The sequence below is a fragment of the Pristis pectinata genome, chromosome 4, assembly GCF_009764475.1.
Source record: "Pristis pectinata isolate sPriPec2 chromosome 4, sPriPec2.1.pri, whole genome shotgun sequence".
NCBI lineage: Eukaryota > Metazoa > Chordata > Chondrichthyes > Rhinopristiformes > Pristidae > Pristis > Pristis pectinata.
The window spans coordinates 97,859,863-97,882,278 of record NC_067408.1 but is presented as its reverse complement, the minus strand read 5'-3'; the positions used below and the strand labels follow the sequence as shown (position 1 = coordinate 97,882,278).

The 22,416-nt window shown below is 38.5% G+C and overlaps 1 protein-coding gene across 3 annotated transcripts in view; it reads right to left on the bottom strand.

Moving 5' to 3' along the window:
* The window catches only part of LOC127569467 (target of Nesh-SH3-like), a 232,237-nt gene that overhangs the window by 69,895 nt on the left and 139,926 nt on the right, over positions 1-22,416 (bottom strand). For all 3 annotated transcript variants that reach the window (XM_052014150.1, XM_052014151.1, XM_052014152.1), the window contains 3 exons: positions 9,845-9,931; positions 4,697-4,786; positions 1,854-1,934 (listed from right to left, as the gene is read on the bottom strand). In XM_052014150.1, the coding sequence (XP_051870110.1) occupies positions 1,854-1,934; positions 4,697-4,786; positions 9,845-9,931 (258 nt within the window). The remainder of the gene's footprint in view (positions 1-1,853; positions 1,935-4,696; positions 4,787-9,844; positions 9,932-22,416) is intronic.

Genomic DNA, 22,416 nt, shown 5'->3' with positions numbered 1-22,416 from the left:
AAATGGTGAATTTCAAGCAAAGCAGGCAAATAAGATACCTAAAGCACATCTTACATAAATGCAAAGCAAAGTACTGTGCTACATGTAACCATGAGTGGAATAACAGTACAGTATTTATAACCGTGTCATAGGTTGGTATCATTTCAGCCAATATTCAATATTTTTGGAAGCTTGATATCTATGTCAGATAAAAATAAGCTCAATTATAAGTTAAACAATTTTAATATAATACATTTTCTCTATATTAAAATGAAATTCAATGCAAAATACTTCATCCAAAATCTTAAAGCTACCCCTCTAGCATCTTCTACTATTATACCTGATATTTTGCAATTGCAACTTTTATGTCAACAATAGCTATTTTTGTCAGTAATTCAGAAGATAAAGAATAAATGTATTGTAGAAGTGACATACAAAACATAAAAACACTAGAATGAAGACTGTTGAGCAACAATGGATGATTAAGGGATGATTATGAAATTTTTAACATAATGTTAACAGCAATGATCAAATCCATGCTGGTATTTTTGGAAATACCTGAGAGACCTTTTTTACCAGTGCTACCCAGTTGTGATACAGGGGTTGGTCTGAACACAGTTGAAGTGTCAGATGAGGAAAGCCCGTAGTCTGTCGAGGACAAAAAATACCAAAGGCAAACTTCTTTCATCTCTCATTAAATGCCATACCAGTATAGTATTTATATCTGTATCACAGGTTGGTATCATTAAAAAATACCAAATGCAAACTTCTTTCATCTCTCATGCACTAATTATGGTAATACATTCTCTGTGGTAGAATATGTGTTCTATCTGATGAGAACAATCATAATTTCTGGCAAGACTGAGAGCTGAATTGTTAATTCAGTACCATTCAATATCCCCCATTCAGGAATAATAGCTATTTGAAAAAAAAACTATTTATGCAAAAACAACAGTTAAACTCAATGAAAGGCACAATATTGGCCAGATGATCCATTTCACAACAAGCAGAAACACAAATTTTAGGGATATGTATAATATATTAAACAAACAGAATAATGCAGGCAAATGTAAAAATCTGCAAGATGCATGGCACACTTACAAGATAACATGTTTCATGCAAGAACAACAAAAAGATTCCAAGCAAGATACAGTGGAATTACAATGCCATTCACTGTGCATAAGTGCAACGTACAGAAAAATACATAAATGGAATATGCCATAGGATTTATGGAATAACTCATACTCATTGATATCGCGTTTCAGCAACATGCTTCAGACCTCATAATATTGATCAGGCAATCTATTTTACATGCCTCCATAGTTCACGTGACAGAGTACACAATTAACAGACATAAAGGGAAGAAGCAAAGCCCTTATAAACTATGGAACACAACGCAAACTGATCACAACACCAATGAATGGACTCCATGCAGTTATCATGCACTGATTGCTGAGTACATTTTGAATCTGTAACCATTTCTACAGTAAACATGACAGGTGTGAAAATGCAGCACAGTGTTTACAAGTTAACAGCTACATAGTCTGCAAATCACTTAAGCTTAAAATTTCACATAGTAAGTATCTTCTCTAGTCTCAGTTTAATGGGGTTTTACAGTTACTCCCTCACTTGGCAACATTCCTGCTGCAAAATTTTCATGAAGACAATCTGTGTTGTTCTATATTGCCTTCCATTTTTATTCATGTTTAATGTTCTAGTTTCCAAATATTTCCTTGAAAATGTAAAATCATCAGTAAAGATAATACTGTAATGTTTTAAAATCACTTAATAAATTCACCAATCAGTAGATATAATTTCTTGAAACATTACATCCCAGCATCAAAAACCAATGCCAGGGACATGGTTGCAATTACCTGCCAAATCCTTGTTATCAAGTGCAGATTCCTGGGTTTCACTGACCATATTTGGAGTGCCAGATGTTGGCTGTTCATAATCTATAAGATATAAAAAAAGAAATTAAGTGCACACCTGTATATTTCGCTCAAACAACACTAACATTAACTACCTGGGGATTCAGTAACTCAAAGGTTTTTTATGCATTTTTATTAATTAATTCTACATTTCATATAAACACACAAGTAACTCAATGACTGCTAACAAAAAATCTTCAAGTCCATAAAAAAAGCAGCAGATTTTCCTCTATCTTTAATCTGTTTAGCAGCTATACAGACAGAAGTCGCTTTGCCATTATTGACTCTAAAGTTATTGTCTCAATCATAAACTTAAAGCTTTTGTCCAATTCTGAACCTGAGATTTAAAGGATGTGATAAAGACTGAGTGGTATTATAAAATGACACTGTCACCATTATCATCTCACTATTGCCACTTGCTGGTTATAGAAGCATTTGTTAGTTATTGAGTCTTGCTAAGTGACAGAATATGGAAGAAAGTTTAAATACCTCCAGCGGGAATTTTTTGGAAGAGAGTGATAATTCCACCAATGAGTGCTTATCAATGCAATTTCTAATCTGGAGAGAGGCATAAAGTGGTTTTCTTAGGTTGTATTATGATCAGTTATTCCTGAGAAATAGTAATGACCTGGACTTGGGGAACCAAGTAAAAAATTGCAGATGATGCTAAACTTTGAATTGCAGTAAACAGTAAGGAGAATAGAAACAGGTATCAGAAGGACAGAAAGCGACAGGTAAAATGGCAGATGAGCTTTAGTGAAGATTTACCTGACCAGTATCAGAGAAGTGTGATGTCAATGAGTGAGAACTGATTGTATTTGCTAGATAGTTCTCATTTCAATAAAAGTTAAGTGGAGACTAAAGGTGAGAACTATCTAGCAAATCATGAAGGATTTTGATAATCAAGATAACAGTTTCAACCTCAACCAGAAGATACAGATTGAGGATATTAGTCTGCACAATAGTGCTAAATTTACTGGAGACACAAGAAACTGCAGATGCTGCAATCTGGAGCAAACAACAAGCTGCTGGAGGAACTCAGCGAGTGAGGCAGCATCTATGGAGGGAAATGAATATTTTGGGTTGATAACCTCATCTGGATTTATTCTACTGCTAGTTTTTATGTTTAAGATAACTTTACTGCTCTTCTTCAAAATGGTGTCATGGGATCTTTTATACCAACCTGAGACAGGAGATAAGGCCTCCATTTAATGTTTTATTTGACAGACAGCATCACTTATATGTAGCTGAGTGGAACACATGGATATTGGAGCAGGGGTGGCATCAGAACCTGGCATTTCAGAATGTTTGGGAAAGGGGAAGAACCAGAACAGTGCAGTGGTGCACCATTGACTGAGACTCATATCTGGATCACTAGTGTAGGTGGGAGAACATGGGCATGGAGGGGAGGGGAAAGAGGTTGGTAACACTGTGCTGAGGGTGGAGCAAAATTCAGGGGAAGATAGGAATGAAAGGGGAAGTGCTAATTGGCACGTTTGAGGCCTTGGACTCTAGGGATTATGGGAGGTGCAAATCCAAGGGTGGGATTTCCTTCAGGGTGGGGATAAATTGGGGGGGGGCAGTGAGTAAAGGACAAACTTCCAGTTCAGCACTGTAGTGGAAAGAGCATGTTGTTCTTGGGGTTCCTGACAATGGGTGCTTCCAGCAAAAAGTTCCAGTCCACCAAAAGCAGTGGTGCATGGGAAATGACATCCTCCTGTGCACCCAGTTAGAGTTCAGGCCAGGGACATAAAGATAACTCATGCCCAGAAAAGCTTGTTCAAATTTCCAGAAAGAAATGAAGCGATGTGGAAATGGCCATTATAATGTTCTCTTCTGGGGAAAATAAAATCAATTTCTAATTGCATGGCACCAAAACATGAGTTATGCAACCGAATTTCCAGACATAAAATTCTATGACTGCGACAGGGAGACTGGCCTTTTAAGTTGCTGCATTAAATGGAATCATGTGGCGATTCCTGCTCCTGAGGGTAAAAAATACCTAATCTTGAAACATTACCCACATTTAATAGCAGGGCAGCAGGGAGGCCTAAAATTCCACCCATCGTGCTTCTGACAGCTTGGCCACTAGAGAGCAAAAGCTTGTAGCTGTCTTATTTAGTTAAGCATTTCATCAAAATTAAGTTAACAAACATCAATCTGTTCATGTAATGCTTCACACAAGTGTAGCCAAGTAAAGGTGCAAGATCCAGGAAGTAAAAATATAGTTTTGTTATATATGGGAAAATTAATAACCTCTATATAATACCCTCAAATTCACTGCTCACAATTTATTAGCCTGCATAGCTAATGCAATGCATGAGATTTGAAATATATTATAAATTAACTAAAGTTCACAATAATATATACGAAAAAGACTCCATGCAAAAGGCATCACCACACCATAGCTTTATAAATCCATCTAAACATAAAACTGGAGGAACTATCTAAGACAAAACAAGATATCACTTTCACTATGTCTTTTAGTGATACAAATATTATTTTTCAAGCATCAACTGCTGCAAAGAATCTCTGATCTAGCTAAATTTGGTTTGTGGCAAATATTTACAATAAAATAATATGTTTGTTCACTTTAACTGTAATGGTTGCAATTGTTATGCTCTAGCAATGATCAAAACTTCAAGCATGAAAATAATGATTAGTAAACGTAGTTGCATTTCTTACAAATATGTAATACATTTGTATGCACGTTGTGCAAATGAACTGAGTGTATTGTTCAGAACAAGACATGCCAGTGGTGACTTGTACTACAGACAATCAATTACCTGTGATCTCCTTGTCTTCTTTGTTATCAAGTTCAGATTTTGGAGTTGAACTGAACGCGTGAGAAGTTTCAGAATTTGTTGGTTTAAGGGCTAGAAGAAACAAACAGAATCCTTTGTATCTTTACCAAATCGATGTCATTTTGATAACTTGCCCTCTCTGTACTGTAATGTTCTTTTTTTGTCAAGTTATACGTTAATAAATTAATGGATCAAAATCTGGTCTGTAACAAATATCCACAGAATAATGTATTTAAAACTGCATGCTTTATAATCTTGAAGACCACAAAGTACTGATTGCAAATGTTCTGATGACCTCATATTTCCTTATAACATAGGAGACCACTCAGCTTTAAAACAATCCCATCAGTCCCTTCCTCAATTATTTCCCAGTAACTTGTAACCTTTCACATGCCCATCAACTCTCCTAATTTTCCTGCCACCCAACTACATTGGGAGTAGTTAACAGTGGTTAATTAATCTACCCATCTGCACATCTTTGGGGTGCTGGAGTAAACCAGAGCACCAGATAAAAACCTATACTGTCATGGAAGGAACATGCAAACTCCACATAGACAGCACTGGAGGTCAGGATCAAACCCATTTTGCTAGAGCTGTGTGGCAGCAGGTCTACCGGCTGCATCACTGTGATGTCAACTCAGTAAAACTCAGAAAACTCAGTCAGTGAAGAATACAACCAGGTGCTGCATTACCTGGTGATAGGTCAGAGATGAACTGTTGTTTGAAGCCCACTAAAGATGCGTCTTCACTACAAGCCTTTCTTCCTCCAATAAGATTCTTTCCCTTTGTAGCTAATGATAAGATCTTAATCCAAAATCTCAACAACAGTGCATGCAGACAACCAAGAAAATCAAACACTGAATAGTCCTTTACATGCAATGACTACTGGCGTAATAATATCAAGAGGGAAACAAACTGATCCTTTGGACAACGTTGGGGCCAGGGTCAGGAAGGACATAACCTTCTGATAAGAAATGATTGATAAGAAGAATCAGGAAAGCTACTCAGACAGCCACTCACAGAAAACTTGTCAACTTCCAACCAACAGGAGCCACAAAGAGTCCACAGCATCTGGACTGCTCTGAAGTCCATTATAATTGCATACATGAAGAAACTTGTAGCTTCTCTACCAGAAAGCATGAGAACTGATTTGATGAGAATGACCAGCAAATGCAATTCCACCACACACCAAGGGAAAAGAAACAGATCTACAGTCATGTGTAGGCTGAGGCCCAAGAGGAACCCCAAGGTCTAAAGAACAGGTAGAGTGTGGAACAAGAGCAGCACATCCAGCCAGTCTCTGATAACCACAACATGTGCAGATTCCTCAGCGCAGTCAAAGCCATCTACATCCCAAACACTCAAGGGCTCACCCACTGAGAGTCAAGAATGGAGGTGAACTTATCAATAACAGAGAGCCAGTCGTCAGCACCTCCTGAAGGGAATGCTTCAAACAACTCTCCAACCGTGACTTTATTTTTGACTTCATCCCACAGTACCCTACCTAGTCCAAGTTTGCTGCCATCCTAACCGACAAGTAATAGAAAGGAACATATGCCAAATAGAAAATAAAATATTCACAGAAGTAGACAGTATCCCAGCTGAGGTTCTAAAACTTGGCAGAGAGGAATTTCTGTTACAAATTCACAACCTCAAGTCCCATGTCTGGGGAGAGACTTCAGAGACACCCCAATCATGTCCATCTTTAAGAAAGGAGACAAATCTGATTGCAGTAATTACTGAGGGGTTTCCCTTCTGTCTACCACAGGGAAAGTCATTGCCAGCATCCTCCTCAAATGCCTTGTCTCAATGGCTGCAGAGCCCTCCAAAATCCCAATGTGGATTCCATCCACCTAAACGCACAACAGACATAACCTTCACCCTATGTCAACTCCAAAAGAAATGCAGCGAGCAGCATCAACCACTATACATGGTCTTTTACAACCTTGCAAAACACCTTCAAACTCTGTCTCATGAGAGGGACTGTGGAGCATCTTATTCAAATTTGGCTTAACGAGAGATTCATCTCCATCTTATTCTGCTTCACGATGGTAGCTCCTAACCAACAGGTCACAACAGACACAATCTCTGTAAAATGCTGTCAAACAAGGCTGTGTCATTGGCTCAAAATCTTTCTCATTCTTTTTCACTGTAGTGCTGCACCTCATCTCCAACAAGTTTTTGCTGCAGTAAAACAATCTGCAGGCCAAATGAAAACCTTCAACTCATGTTGCCTCCAATAAAGAAACAAGGTCACCCCAACTTTGGTTATCAAGCTGGAGTCCATAAATGACACTTGTAAATGCACGTGGTCGAAGATCCAGGTCACTGTTACCTTATTCGCTGTAGCATACAAGTGATTGGGTCTTACTCTTAATATCTGCAAAACAAAGGTCTTCTACCAATCTTACACCATAGTATAACACAGCCCTCTGACAATGAGAGTCTATGTCATGATCCTGGAAACCACAGACCACTTCCCATATCTTGAGAGCCACTCTCAATGAAGGCAGACATCAATGATGCCTTCAGTGCACCAGCACAGACTTTGGCCACCTGAGAAAAAAATATCTTTGAGGATAAAGACATTAAAACCAGCACAAAGTTCCTTGTCCACCAGGCAGCAGGGATCCCTGCCCTCCTATAAATAGCGGGTGTAGGAGCCATCTACTTCCTAACTAACTCTGGTAGAATCCACTGGTCCCACACTAGGTTCATCAGCCACCCCAGAACCCACAGCGCTGAAGGAGGTTACCCTCAATCCTGAAGGACCATCTGAGAAGAAAGACAACAATTACATGCCAAACCATTATCCAATTCTATTATCATACATAGTCTTGTGATCATGTGAATCTGTCCACATCTTTTGCTGATAGACCTCTATGTGCAACTTGACAGCCTAACATATAGATGATTACTGCAAAAATAATGTGAACCTCTTGGGGTGAAGTGGCACTTCAAAGCCTCAAATCCAGGACAAAGGATGGACTTACTTCCATCAGCATTCAGTCAGTCTGATCCAGTCTGTGGTATTGGAGGCAATTTCAAGGCATGCAAACTAGCTGTGTTAGAAATGGGAACAGAATTCCCAGTGGTAGAATGAGTTTCAATGAAACATGGATGCCCAAGTACCGGAAAGTCAAATGAAAGAACTTCAGTCCCTCCAATGTGCCTCCCTGATACTTTGCAAACCTGTAAACTTTGGCCTTTCAGACAGTTCCCCAAGGATTACGTTCCATCATTCAAGGCCTCACTTGGAATTGACTGATGTGTCTGGATCTCACAAAGAGAGGAAGGTTCTTATACTTTCTAGGCTACCATACAATAAGTTGAAATCCTCTTTTACATTGGGGAAGAGCAGGATGGAGAATTCTACCACTATCCCATTAGTTTGCCGCACATTGAGGTAGAGAATTTCTCGTTCTCTACCAGCATCTTTCTCTTCATGAACTTGTTCTTCAGCCAGTTATAAATATGTATTAAGCTTGCTTGTAATTATACCAAATTCTTATTCCACATATTCAATGTGCTATATCTCATTATGAACACTACCTTTGCCTATTCAATTAGAGTGCTAAATCGAAGGATGAATGATGGAATGGGTTTGATTGCCAATGCAGCCAGATGCAGAAAAACTGCAGGATCTTGCACTATAATAATCATCTCTATTGACCTGCGTATGCCCATTTCTGTGGCCAACCACATAGGTTGTTGATGGTTGGTGTGGACCCGATGGGCTGAAGGACGTGTTTCTTACATATCTCTATGACTCCATGATTCTATCTACACTGCATGCTGACAGACCACAGTTGAAGCCTATCACTACCTTTGTTTTCTTTATCCTGTGCAGTTAAAAGACAGATCTCGTCATGTCACTGGCCCTGTAATGTAGGCTTCTCCTTCAGGACAAATTCTTATACCATTCTCTTGATACAAATTCCAGATCTCATAGTCACAGTAGGATGATTTGTAGAATGGATAATATTGATAATAGGTGTAAGGCAGCAAAATATATCTAAGATAATCAGCAATCATCATCTGGACAGACTAGAGAAAGTACTTGCTTGTGTAATTTTAAAGTAAAACTTAAGTAATGCCATCTCACTAGGGCCCAAGACATGTTCTGAGACTTCAATGTGCTAGCATGTCATTATAGAATGTATACCAATAACACGGTGCCAAATGAAAATGAAAAATATGTCTGAAGTATTCCAAAGGGAACTTATTGACAATTTACTTTTTTCCCCATCTGTTAAGAAAATGAGTCTTTTGGTTTGATGTAGCGAGGACATTAAATGGTCAACATTATTTGGGATCCCTGAAAATCTCTCATATACACCACTGCCTGCTTCCACATAGTCCACGCTGCAACATGTACTGCATTCTCCCTTTATATTTCAACTACTATATCACTTTTGTTTCTCTAATGTGGTACAGTAGTACTTCCAAATCAGCATTTGAGAAGTTGTTTTGTCTTTTCTATTTCACCAGCCTTTTAAGTTCACTTTCCATGAGCCTGATCAGTTCACTTATTAGAGGCATAACTTTACACAAGTACATTGCATGCTTACTTTCCTCCTACCTGAGCTTTTCTGGATTTTAAGCCTGTATCCACACCATTATTAGGTAAGTGGTCTGACCCTGAAGTTTCTAATGAAGTTAGTACCGTCCAGTTTCCACAGGCGAAGGTTCAATTTTAAATCACACATAAGCCACCATTTTGGGCTCCAGGAATTTCTCGTGTATTGACCATTTAATTTAATTGCATAAATATAAACAAGAATTTACTAAATGTGATATATTTACAACACAGTATGTGGTGAGAAGGCATTATTTAAGTTGTGCTTTAACATTACACAGCAAATACTTTCTTTAGTTTGCTTAGATGATGACTGCTGATTATTTTAAAGAGACAAATTTTCTGTATCAACTTTTTATATAATCAAGAAAGATTTTTGTGTCACTTTCTAACCATCTATAAGCTATCTACTTCGAGGTTTCATTTTAATACAACATAGACAATACTAAACATTAAAAGATATTGCACAAATATTAAATGATATATATTAATATTTTCTATACTATGTCAAATGGCAAAATTGACACTGCATCACAGTTGAACACAAATACCTTTAAATTCTTGGTCTTCTATGTTACCACGTTCAGATATAGGGGCTGTACTGAATGCATAAGTGTCAGAGTTTGTCAGCTTACGGTCTGCAAGGGACAACAAAGAAACCAAATACAAACACAGTGTTTTTCATGAGAATTATGCAAATACCAATAATTTGCCTTTTCTGGACATTCGCCATACACTTACATAAGCACAGTCTCCAGAATATAAGAGCTACAGAAGTTATTCCATATAGGAAATGAAAATAGGTAGAAGGGCATGTTGTGATATGATTCTGCAATGGGATAGATAGAGTGACTGGGCAAAAACCTGCCTAATGGAGTTTAATGTGGGGAGGTGCGAGGTCATGCAGTTCATTAAGAGGAATCAAAAGATAGATTACTATCTAAAAGGAGTAAGACTGCAAATAAGTGAAGTTCAGAGGGATTTAGGTGTTATAGCACATGAATCACAAAAAGATAACAGGCAGGTCCAACAAGTAGTTAAGAATGGCATTTTGGCCTTTATTACAAGGGGGTTAAAGTTTAAGAATATGAAGATTTTGTCACAATTGTGCAGAGTATTCGTGAGGCCACACCTGGAATACTGTGCAGAGGTTTGGTCCCCTTATCTAAGCAAGGATATAGTAGCATTGGAGGTACATAAGAACATAAGAAATAGGAGCACGAGTAGACCAGCTGGCCCGTTGAGTTTGCACAACCATTCAGTTAGTCCAAGGAGATTCACCAGACTAATTCTTGGGATGAGAGGGTTGTTCTACCAAGAGTGGTGAGACAGTATGGGTCTGTATTCTTTGGAAGGATGAAGGTGACCGTGTAAGATCCTAAAAGGGCTTAACAGGGTAGATGTTGAGATCTTTTCACTCATGGGAGAGTCACAAACAAGCAGACAGAGCTACAAAGTAAGGGATTGGTCATTTAAAACCAAGGTGCATTGAAATTTCTTCTCTGAGAGGGTACTGAATCTCTGGAATTCTCTGGACCAGAGGGTGGTAAAGGACAGATCATTAGATGTATCTAAAGTGGAACTAGATAAGTATTTGAAAGATCCAGGATTTGATGATTATGGGGAACTGACCAGAAGAGGTGTTGAGGCCAGCATAGATCAGTCATTATCATTATGAATGGTGGGGTAAGCTTGAGGGGCCAGGTGGCTTACACCTGCTCCTATTGTGTTCTTGTACCGGCCAGTCAATGTAATTCAGACATACAAAGTCCTTAAAAGCAATGACATGCACAAAGTACTGCCTGTGGTTTCCACCAAAACACAACATATTGCTAACCGAATACATTGTACACAAACATGCAGCAGAACAAACAACTGTTGAGCAACATTTCCGAAACAAGACTGCATGACTAAGACACAGGATGCTTTTGTGGTGAGCTTAAATTGAACATTCAAAATTTTTATGAAGTTTCATTGACCTGGAATGTTAACTCTGTTTCTCTCTCCACAGAGATGCCTGACTGCTGGGTAATCTCCAAAAATTTATTTCAGATTTCCATAATCTGCAAATTTTTGGTTTCCAATTACTTTCAAGTAATTTCTTTCTTTGGTTGATCGTAAATGATCTCTGGTGATAACAGCTTTATTAAATTTAAACAAACAATAGCTTTTGTATGATCTTCTATTTATATTTAAGTAAAATGCTGCTATCTAGTACTCATTAAATTGCTTCAAACTAGATAAGTGACACTAAAGATATATTACAATAATTAGCGCATGGAATAAAAGAGGGCTAATTTCATTATGGTCCATTCTTGCACGTGACTGCACTGTATGCATGATTCAAGGCCTGAGAATAATACTAAATTGGCCCTAATGCCTCACAGAGGTACTGATGACAAGCCAATGCTAGATGCCTGTCTCAATTAATTCCTGGGAAGGAGGTAGAAGGAAATGGGATCAAGTGCAGGCAGTGGTAGTTCACAATAATGTTGCAGTGCTTGGAGGAATCATCTTTTGCCAATCACGTGACTGCAACCAATACTGAAATTATCACAGGCACCATTCCCTAATTTTCGTGGAAGGAATCCATTGTATGGTCATATTTATCCATTAAGGATGTAATGGATCAGACATATTCTGAGGTGAGAAAGTCATTGTTCAAAATGGAGAAGTTATTCAGACAGAATATTATGAGCTTCTGTACTTCTTCAGCCGTAGGGCAATCTTGCTAACTACTATCCATAACCCAAAAACATTGAAAGAAGGGCCAATGAAAGGCTATGTGGATGATTGCTTATTGGAAAAGACAATAATATTACCAACCCCTTGGCAAGTGCTGCACACATCTACCATTCATTGTATCAACTTACCTGTCTGTCAGTAATAAAGAGACCTCATTAAAACCAGCCACCAAGTACCTACCTATGCTAATCCCATTTTCCAGCACTTGGCCTGGAGCCTTCTCTGCCATGTCTCTTCAAATACACTTCAAAATATTTCCTAAATATTGCGAGAGTTCCTGCTTCCACCACCCCATCAGGCAGTGCATTCTTCATCTGACTAGCTCTCATGTGTCACTGTCTGGCGAACTTACCTGTCTGTCAGTAATGAGGTGACTGCATTACTACAATGAAATTGCTGAAGCACCAATGAACTGTACAATCATGGCCTGAGTACTTAAGGCAGATGAATAGATTGGCATAATAGCCACTATTGTCAGGGGTTGTCCTAGAGATGATTCTGGAACATATTTCCAAATGAAAACCTCTTTCACATAACTACAGAATCCTTTGCATTAGTCATTTGATGTCTTAGGACCTTTGGTATATCCAGCAGCATCTACAATAATTCAAAAGCTGAACCCGAGAGGTTAGATACTTACTTTAATTTGATGTGGATGAAGGTGATCTCACTGATTTGGCAACTGCTTTCTGTTTTCCATGTGAATCATCCCATGTATTGACTGGAATTCTATTTATTCTTGATGAAATAAATGAATTTGCAAAGTGCGATTCTAGTCAAACATATTTCTGAGTGCCTGGCACAGCAGCTTTTGCCTCTATGTAGTCAGAGGAAGAAATGAATAGTCATGCAACATTTATTTAAGAATTGGTATGAAGTCACTGCTCAATCATAGTGTTTATGTCAGTGATGAAAGAGTAATGTGTATAAAAGCATAAGTGTTATACAAACAGTGAAATGGATCAAGCTCACTGTTTCTTCATCTATTGTTATTGCTCCCTGTCACTGGATTTGGAGAACCTCATCCTCAAAAAGGATCAAAGGAGGGAAGGTCTGTCTGCTGAAAATCCTTTTGTTACTTGTCATCCACTGCAAAAGGAGAAGCACCCTTGCTTGCCACTGGTGCAATGAGATCTTCTCTGTCATAAAGTCATACAGCATGGAAACTGCTCCAGTGCCAACCACCAAGTACCTACCAGTGCTCATCCCAGTTTCCAGCACTCGGTCTATAGTCTTCTATGCCATGGTACTTCAAGTACTCTTCTTAATAAATTTCTTAAATATTCTGAGAATGCCTGCTTCCACCACCCAGCAGGCAGTGTGTTCTAGATCTCAACCACCCTAATACGTCACAGTTCTGGCTTACCTCACTGGGAAGACAGAAGTCTTCAAGGTCCAGCCTTCTATTAAAGGTGGTGTGGTGATCGTGGACAGGAGGAAATTTGGAGAGTATGGAATACAACTTTGTGGGCATCCATGGAGACAAGGCGAAATATGCATGAACACAATGGTATGATAATACTAACTGGAATTCCGCACAAGTATTTACTAGTGTTGCAGGCTTTCATCTTTCCTTTTCTGGTCGTTCATTTGTTTTTTGTAACACTGCATCATCATTGTGTTGATACCAGATGACTACAGTACAGAAGAAATTGTACTTGTTGGAGAAAATCATACTCACCTCATCATTAGATCTGGAAGATCTTCTTCCCACGATGGTACAAGACATTTCTAATGCTGGATATTGCATTCATTTCCCAACTAGTGATTTTAACAGAAATTATTTTCTTTCTGTTGGAGATGCCCCAACATAAAGCTGGTGCACACAAGAGGGAAACAATCCAAACCTGGGCATGCTGGTGGATTCAGGTGCAATCCATTTACTTCATGTGAGCTACTGACTTGCACACATGGCAGAGGTGTGCAAGCAAGTATTTAGCAGCCATATTTTTCTTCCTAATCCAATTCACTGCAACAGTGCTTGCCTTCACCCAGCTGACTCACTGACCCCACCAAGGGTATCAGCTTATTTTAGATTTGTTTAACTGACTCCTGGTGAGATTCCTGTAATTAGGACTTTGCCACCTGATGAATATAACCGACAAATTGTTCTAAACATTTCGCTTAGTCTAGCTTTGCTAGACACCAGTGATGTAATGCTATTCCTAGCATCAGCTTTATTTGGGAAAACATGATGGAAAATTTGACTTAAGATATTCCTCCAAAATTAACATTTACCCGAAGTAAAAGCATTCCTTTATTTCTAGTGCAGTCACCTCATAGTCACTTGTTACCTATTCTATTATCGCCAACCAAAAAACTGCGGTCAAGGAAATTCTTTTCTCTGCAACCTCTTGCTCAGAAAGTTTTATACTTCCCTTGCATAGTAGGTATCTGGATATCACAAATGGATAAAGGCATTTGGCCAGCTATTTCCTGCTCAGCATCAATAAAACAGACTCTCTCTACAGCAGTCTTCAAGAGCCACAGCTTTATTTCTAGATGTTCTTTAATAATAGAAGCTCCTGAAGACAGACCCTATCTGCATTAGGAATTCAAGCATTGGAAATATTAAAAAGTGAGTAGAAAGATCTTTGAAACCCTCTGCCTTGCCATTGGAAATGCAGTTGGGCTAGAATTTCCTGCAAGTGGTGAGTCAGCAGGGATTCAGCACTGTGCTAGAAAAGATGTCAAAACTTACCTCACGCATATTTTTACTGCCCAATTGCTGCTAATTGCCAGCTCAGTCCTCAGCAATGAGGCCTGAATGGTAACAGAGCCTGATGGGTCATGTGGAGAGGCAGAAGAAGTCTTTCCATAAAACAGCGAGAAAATCTTTAACAGCCCATTAAACTATGACCCAACATAGCTGAATGTCAAAACTATGAGATGTTTTGAATAGTCCTGAACTCAAAAATTATCAGCCTGGAACTTGCAATCCAATACCAATGTGAATAATGAAAACTGAAATCACAGTTTCCAGCACTGTCATGGTTCTAAATCCGCAGTGCTATCTTCTACCCTGCGGCTGTTGACTGCTCTTGTTCTACACTGGTGTCCTCATGGAGTCCAACAGGGATGCTAGGAAGCCTGACTGCTGAGCCTGCACTGAGTTAAACACGGTAGAAGCATAGCACATTAAATGAAAAATAGTTATCAATTTCTGGGAAAAAAAGTTAAGTAGCTATTTATTTATTCTTTATTTGTTGGTTTCAGTGATTTTATTCTTTCAGAGGGTGAATATGGGAACGTGGGGAGAATGAGAAAAAAATTGGGGTTGGCACTGGATTGGTATAAAATGAGTGCTTAGTGGTCGGTGTCAACATGATGGGTTGAAGGACCTGTTTCCTTGCTGCATGATGCTATGATTCTATGACTATATTGTTTTAATGTTAAATGCAAAAAGTTAACAATTTTTTTTAAACTGGTCCCGAATGTTGTTGAAGGTTTGCCAATGTCAAAACCATTTTCTGAGTCCAGCTGGATGTCTGCCAAGACTCCCCCTGTGCTGTCCTCAGCCATGCTGAAGAGCTGCGACACATGCTTCCAGAGGAAGACTGTACCTAGGGTCTTGCCAAAGTGGTTCAGCAGCAGTCACCAGTTGTGAGGCAGCAGAAAATCTGCCTCATTAAAAAGTCAAAATTACAAATTAAAAACATTTAAGAACATTTTAGAACAAGTCACTAAAAATGCTCAATTAAATATTTGAATTAAAAAAATATATAAATTTTCAGATACTTACCTTGCTCCCTCGCAGTTGTTCCTCACCATGCAAATGAATGGAGTTGCTGTTCAGATGGCAGATTCCCCAGTGTAAGTGCTGGGGAACGGACACTGCCTTGCCATTTATTGCTAGAATCCATGAGGAATCCAACAGTGGAGTCCAGTAGAGAAAGGAAGATGAGATTCAAGCAGGAATCTCAAACTAAGTGGCACTCAGGCAGGACAGAGCCCAGCATTTCTATAAGGACTTAATTGCCATTTCCCTAAAAATTCTGGCCCATTTTCTAGCCAATAAGGATAGGTAAACACTAATTATTAACTCTAATAGGCACAGTGGGATAATTTGCCAATAAAATTTACAAAGCATAACTATGATAAGGTGAGAAACAACAAGAGAATGTAGTGTAGCGGTTAGTGTAATGCTTTACTGCGCCAGTGACCCAGGTTCAATTCCGGCCACTGTCTGTAAGGAGTTTGTACGTTCTCCCCGTGTCTGTGTGGGTGTCCTCTGGGTGCTCCGGCTTCCTCCCATTTTCCAAAGACATACAGTTTAGGAAATTGTGGGTATGCTATGTTGTGAGCTGCCCCCAGAACACCCTACTCAAAAGATGCATTTCACTGTGTGTTTCGATGTACATGTGACAAATAAAGAAATCTATCTTATAGCAATATTCCAGCACCGTGAAATACACAACACTTGCCAGGTGATGAAATTATATAAGGATTCTTTTTGAATACCTGTAGTCCATGGTTAATTAGTTATCTAAATACAGACAAACACAGCCAAATACAACCTTTATAATTCATGCAATGTATGACATTGTCCAGCAAGTTTATTTTGCAGAAGAGCACTCAAACGACTCCATGGAGTATACTACTTACCCAATACAAATTTCAGAGAAATAAACTAAAGGTTATTCTGGTATAGCATAACTTTAAAATGGACACTTGGTCTCAATATCAGATTGGTAGCACTTCAAGCATGCATTAAAACACAGATACCATCTCAAAATAGTTATTGTAAATAGATGATCACTGATCTGGCAACATTATAAATACTTACAAATCCAAATATCAATTCACTAACTTTTATTTATTTTTAAGTGCAATGTTGTATTTTGTAACTCTTTAAAATGAATATACCATAAGGATAAAGCGATAACAGTAAACTGTAATTCACCAAAATAACAGAATTGTAGAATGGGTCACATAAAATATTACCAAACCAATCAATTGTGCTTATCATTAAGCAGCATCAGTACTATCTACAGCACAATTTACCACAAGTACCTGCAAATTTCTGGTCCTCTTATGAGGTCAAGCTCAGTAAAAGGGGTTGGAATGAACATATGTGAAGTGTCGGAGATTGGCAGTTTATGGTCTATGAAAGATGACAAAGAAACCAAACACAAATCTTGTGCCTTTGTCCAGAAGAACAAGTGTTAATAACCTGCCTTTTTGTATTTAAAATAAATATTTATGGCTGTAATTTTATTGGGTTAAAATGTTCATTTAACTATAACCAATGAATTAATAAGAAAAATCAATGTTTTAACTCCAACAAAATAAAACTCAAAACTGATGGACCCCAGGTGGTATTCTTGATGCCTTCCACCTATGAGTATTAATTTGAACAGTTATTCCAATTGATTTCTTGTATGAGTTTTCAAAGAAGTTAGCCAAACTAGTTGTTAATGATTGCAAAATATCTCATGTACATCAGCTTTGCCATAGTCAAATACTCTGCTACAGCAGTTTAATTTCATACGGTCGAATAGAAATGATTACCAAGCAAACCTCAAGCAAATACTGGAGATAATTCTATAAATTTAAATATTAAATAAATGTACTTAAATTGTCACATAAACATCTAATAGAAATCATGCAAAATGCTGCATAATGTGATAGGTGAATGTGTATAAAGTTTCTTCCATTGTCATTATTTACAGCACATATTATTTAGGGCCTGGCAGCTTTTTTGAATACCTGTCTTTTTTTTTTCTCTCCTGTATTATAAACATTCATAGGATTAGACAATTTTGCAGTCTTAAATATTGAGAGTCCATGGTCTGTAACAGAAAACAATAAACCAAATGACAGAAACCAAGTAAAAAACATACAAGGATGGTTGTACGAGTTATTTATAAATGCCACTGGCTACTCCAAAAGAATAATGCCTCCTCGTAAATTTCTCTCAATCCATTCAGAGCAGAGATTTCATTTCAATCTCGATAATGAAAGAGTTTAAGGTATTAACTAAAAAGTATAGATTTTGTAAGGTGATAGATTTATAGAGCTCCACAGCATAGAAAGAGGACCTTTGGCTCACCTTGTCAGAGGTTGGCAGTTTATGGTCTGTAAAGAATGACAAAGAAACCAAATGCAAATTTTGTGTCTATCCAAAAGAACAAGTGTTAATAACCTTCCTTTTTGTATTTAAAATAAATATTTATGACTGTAGTTTTATTGGGTTAAAATATTCATTTAAATATAACCAATAAATTAATAAGAAAAAAGCAATGTTTTAACTCCAAAAAAAAACATCCACCTTGTCCATGCCAACTATGTTGTCTCTCTACGCTAATCCCATTTACCTGCATTAGGCCAGTATTCTCTACTCCTTTCCTATCCCAGTACCTGTGTGTCATTAGTCAACCTACTTATCAGACCAGAGGCATTCTCATTCAAGACAAATATTTGATATGACAAATAACAAAGGTCCCAGTACTGATCCCTATGGTACACCACTGGCTACAGACTCCCAGTCAGAGAAACAATCCTCCGCCACTATCCTCCGCCACCTATCACCAAACCAATTTTGAATCCAGTTTGTTAATACACCTTGGATCCCATGTGCGTTAACCTTTTGGACCAGCCTACCATGCAGGACCTTGTCAAAAACCTTGCTAAAGTCCATGTATAGCACGTTTACCACCCTGCCTTCATCAATTTTCTTAGCTACCTCCTCAAAAAACTCAATCAGATTTGTGGGACAGAAAACCATACTGACTTCCTGCCTTTCCAAGTGAATATAAATTCTATCCTTTAAAACTTTTTCCATTAATTTCCTGAGTACAGATGTAAGGCTCACCGGCCTGTAGCTTCCTGGCTTATCCCTACTGCACTTTTTGAATAAGCAAACAACATTTACTATTCTCCAGTTTTCTGGAACATTACCCAAGACTAACGAAGATGCAAAAATCTCTGTGAGAATCCCAGCAGTCTGCTCCCCGGCTTCCCACTGCATCCTGAAATAGATCCTATCAGGCTCTGGGGATTTATCCACCTTAATGTGTGCCAATATCTTTAACACTTCCTCCTTCCTAATCTGAACATGTTCCAAAATATCAGTGTACCCCTCCCCAACTCTCCATCCTCTACTTCGTTCTCCCTGGTGAACAATGACGAGAAGTATTTATTTAGAACCCCACTCATATCTCTGGGCTCCACACACAGATATCCCTGCTGATCCTTGAGAGGAGCTACTCTTTCCCTAGGTATCTCTTGCTTCTAGTATACTCATGAGAAGTTTTGGAACTTCCCTTAATCCTGCTTGCCAAGGCCATTTCATGTTCCCATTTTGCCCTCCTAACTTCTTTCTTAAGTTCTCAGTGATGTCCATGACACTGAGACGATCACTAGATTTTGATTTAGATTTTAAAATCAGGCCCTTCTTGGCTAAATTTCAGATATAGCTAGATAGATGCAAAACTGAAAAAGAACTACCAAGAAATTCTAATGCAAATAAATAGGCATGCTAGAAAGGTATTATTTTAAGTTTCAACTGCATGGCCATTGCTGGATTCAGAGAGATGGCAAGGAGTTGTGGGGAGAGGGGCAGATAATGGCATGGCAGTTGTGAGCCCAATCTAGAACCTAGGCAGGGGGTCGGTGGGGAAATGCCATATTGGTGAGTGGGGCAGGCTGGATGGATCTGTGCATGGGATCAGGCTGACAAATGAAGGTGGACAGAAGAACAAAGAGGAGCCTCAAGTCTGTTGGGGTGGTAATGCCATGTGATGGTACAGATTAGGGGAAAGGGGTGGGGATGGCAAAGGATCAAAAGGAAATAAGGGACCTACTTTAGAGGTCCTTATCCAGCTGTGTTACAAAGATATAGTTGCCCTGCTGCTGTTCAACAATGACTGGCCTCACGACAAATTAAGCTCCCTCAGAATGTTCCAAAAGCATTATCTCAGAAATCATGTTACCTTGTATGTGACTGACATACAAGTCATATCCTGATCATAAGTGCAACCATCAGCTTCCCCATCCTCCAACCCTCATCCAGCCCAGTGGATTTACTAGGGTGACACAAAATGATCTGGAAATGTCCATTCTTGTGTTTTGCAGAAGAAAAAAAGGATTTTTCAGTTGCACAATGTTGAAAAAAAACAGCAGTTTGCAATTGAATTTCTTCCCTCTCTTACAAGAAATTAATGTACCACCATTGTCGAATTGCCTCTACTGTTACATCATAACAACAAGCAATGGATTCAAATGTAACTACACACCATGCATTCAAATTTACATTTCAAACAAGACTAAACCATGCATAATGTGGCGGGTAATTGTGTTGGTTGCAGGGTGAACACAACTTCCAACATTCAGTACCAGTAAAGTCAAGGAAACTGAGTGCGCGCAGTTAAATAGAACATAGCCAATATTCTTGCACGTAGTCAGTACTAGCAACCAAAGTTAACTTTCTCCTTAAATGTTCAGAACAATTACTTCAGAAACATTCAAAGCAATTTATACAAGATAGACAATCCATGCAATCATTATTTACATTAAAACTAACTTTTTTATCCATCACGCCAAAACAAATCAGGCATAACAATTTTACAAACACTTTACAGCCAAGCATAGCATTTAAACTTCTCAAAATAGATATGCTGCCCAAATAACCCAAGAAAGATAAGGAAAATCTAAAAATTCCATGAAATGAGTAGATTCCTCATTTCATGTACTTCTTGCTATAAACTGCAAACAAGCCAGTGCACTGACTTGTCAAACACATTTTAGACACAACTGAACTATACAACCATTGAATTATAAAATCGTCAAATGGTATTTTGGAATGTGTCCTAAATTCCTGTTACACAAGTGCATATTGCCATATACAGTTACTATTTACTGATTTTGTAAATTCACAAAGGCACACATAATGCCAGAAGTAACTATAACGTCAGGAAGTCCTTAAGTTCAGATCAGGAGATTCCAATGAACATCTTTAGAATGTCAATGACATCGTCAAGATTAACACAATCAACACGGGCGCACCTCAAGGATGTGTGCTTAGCCCACTGCTCTACTCTCTCTACATTCATGAGTGTGGCTAGGCACAGCTCAAATGCCATCTATAAATTTGCTGACGAAACCACTGTTGTTGGTAGAATCTCAGATGGCAATGAGGAAGTATACAGGAGTGAGATAGATCAGTTGGTTAAGTGGTGTCACAACAACCATCTCACAGTCAATGTCAGCCAGACCAAGGAAATGATTGTGTACTTCAGGAAGGGGAAGTCAGGAGAATACACACTAGTCTTCACTGAGGGGTCAGCAGTGGAAAGGGTGAGCAGCTTCAAGTTCCTGGGTGTCAACATCTCAGAGGATCTATCTTGGGCCCAACAGATTGATGTAATCACGAAGAAGGCACGCCAGCGGCTCTGCTTCATTAGGAGTTTGAGGAGATTTGGTTTGTCACCAAAGACTCTTGCAATTCTTACAGATGCATGGTGGAGAGCATTTTGATTGGTTGCATCACTGCCTGGTATGAAGGCTCCAATGTGCAGGATCGAAAGAGACTGCGGAAGGTTGTAGACTCAATCAGCTCCATCACGGGCACAACCCCTCCTCCATCAAGGACATCTTCAAGAGGTGGTACCTCAAGAAGGCAGCATCCATCATTAAAGACCCTCACCATGCAGGACATGCCCTCTTCACATTACTACCATCGGGGAGGAGGTACAAGGGTCTGAAGACCCACACTCAACGTTTCAGGAACAGCTTCTTCCCCTCCGCCATCAGATTTCTGAACGGTCCATTACAGCATGAACACTACCTCATTATTCCTCTTTTGAACTAATTTATTTTTGTAAGTCATAGTAATTTTTTTATGTCTATGTCTTGCACTGTACTGCTGCTGCAAAACAACACATTTCACTACATATGTCAGTGATAATGAACCTAATTCTGATTCTGAAGACTAAGCTGGACTGGTCCAAGGGGTTAAGATGAAATCCAAATACAAAACCCTTATTTACCCAGTAAAAAAATCCCTGTAGAATTCTGATGAACATAACTGTAATACTTGACATCATTATATTGTAGCAATGTACAATTGGTTTTATCATTTTAACATTGAATTTACCATTAATTACACAACTAATAATAATTTTAATATACTAAACTAAGTACAACAGAAAGTGGTGACCCATTAATTAAGTATTATTCTAAATGATTCATGATAATAAAAAGTACATGCAGTGACATAATTTCCACTACATGAAATCTAATTACCATTCAATAACTTTCTCAACAAAACACTGATCAGCAGACAGCACGTTTGCATCTAAGCTGTTTGTGAACTTAATGAAGTATGCACACTAACCCAACAAAAATAAGCAAAACACATAAAACATAGGAGATTTGT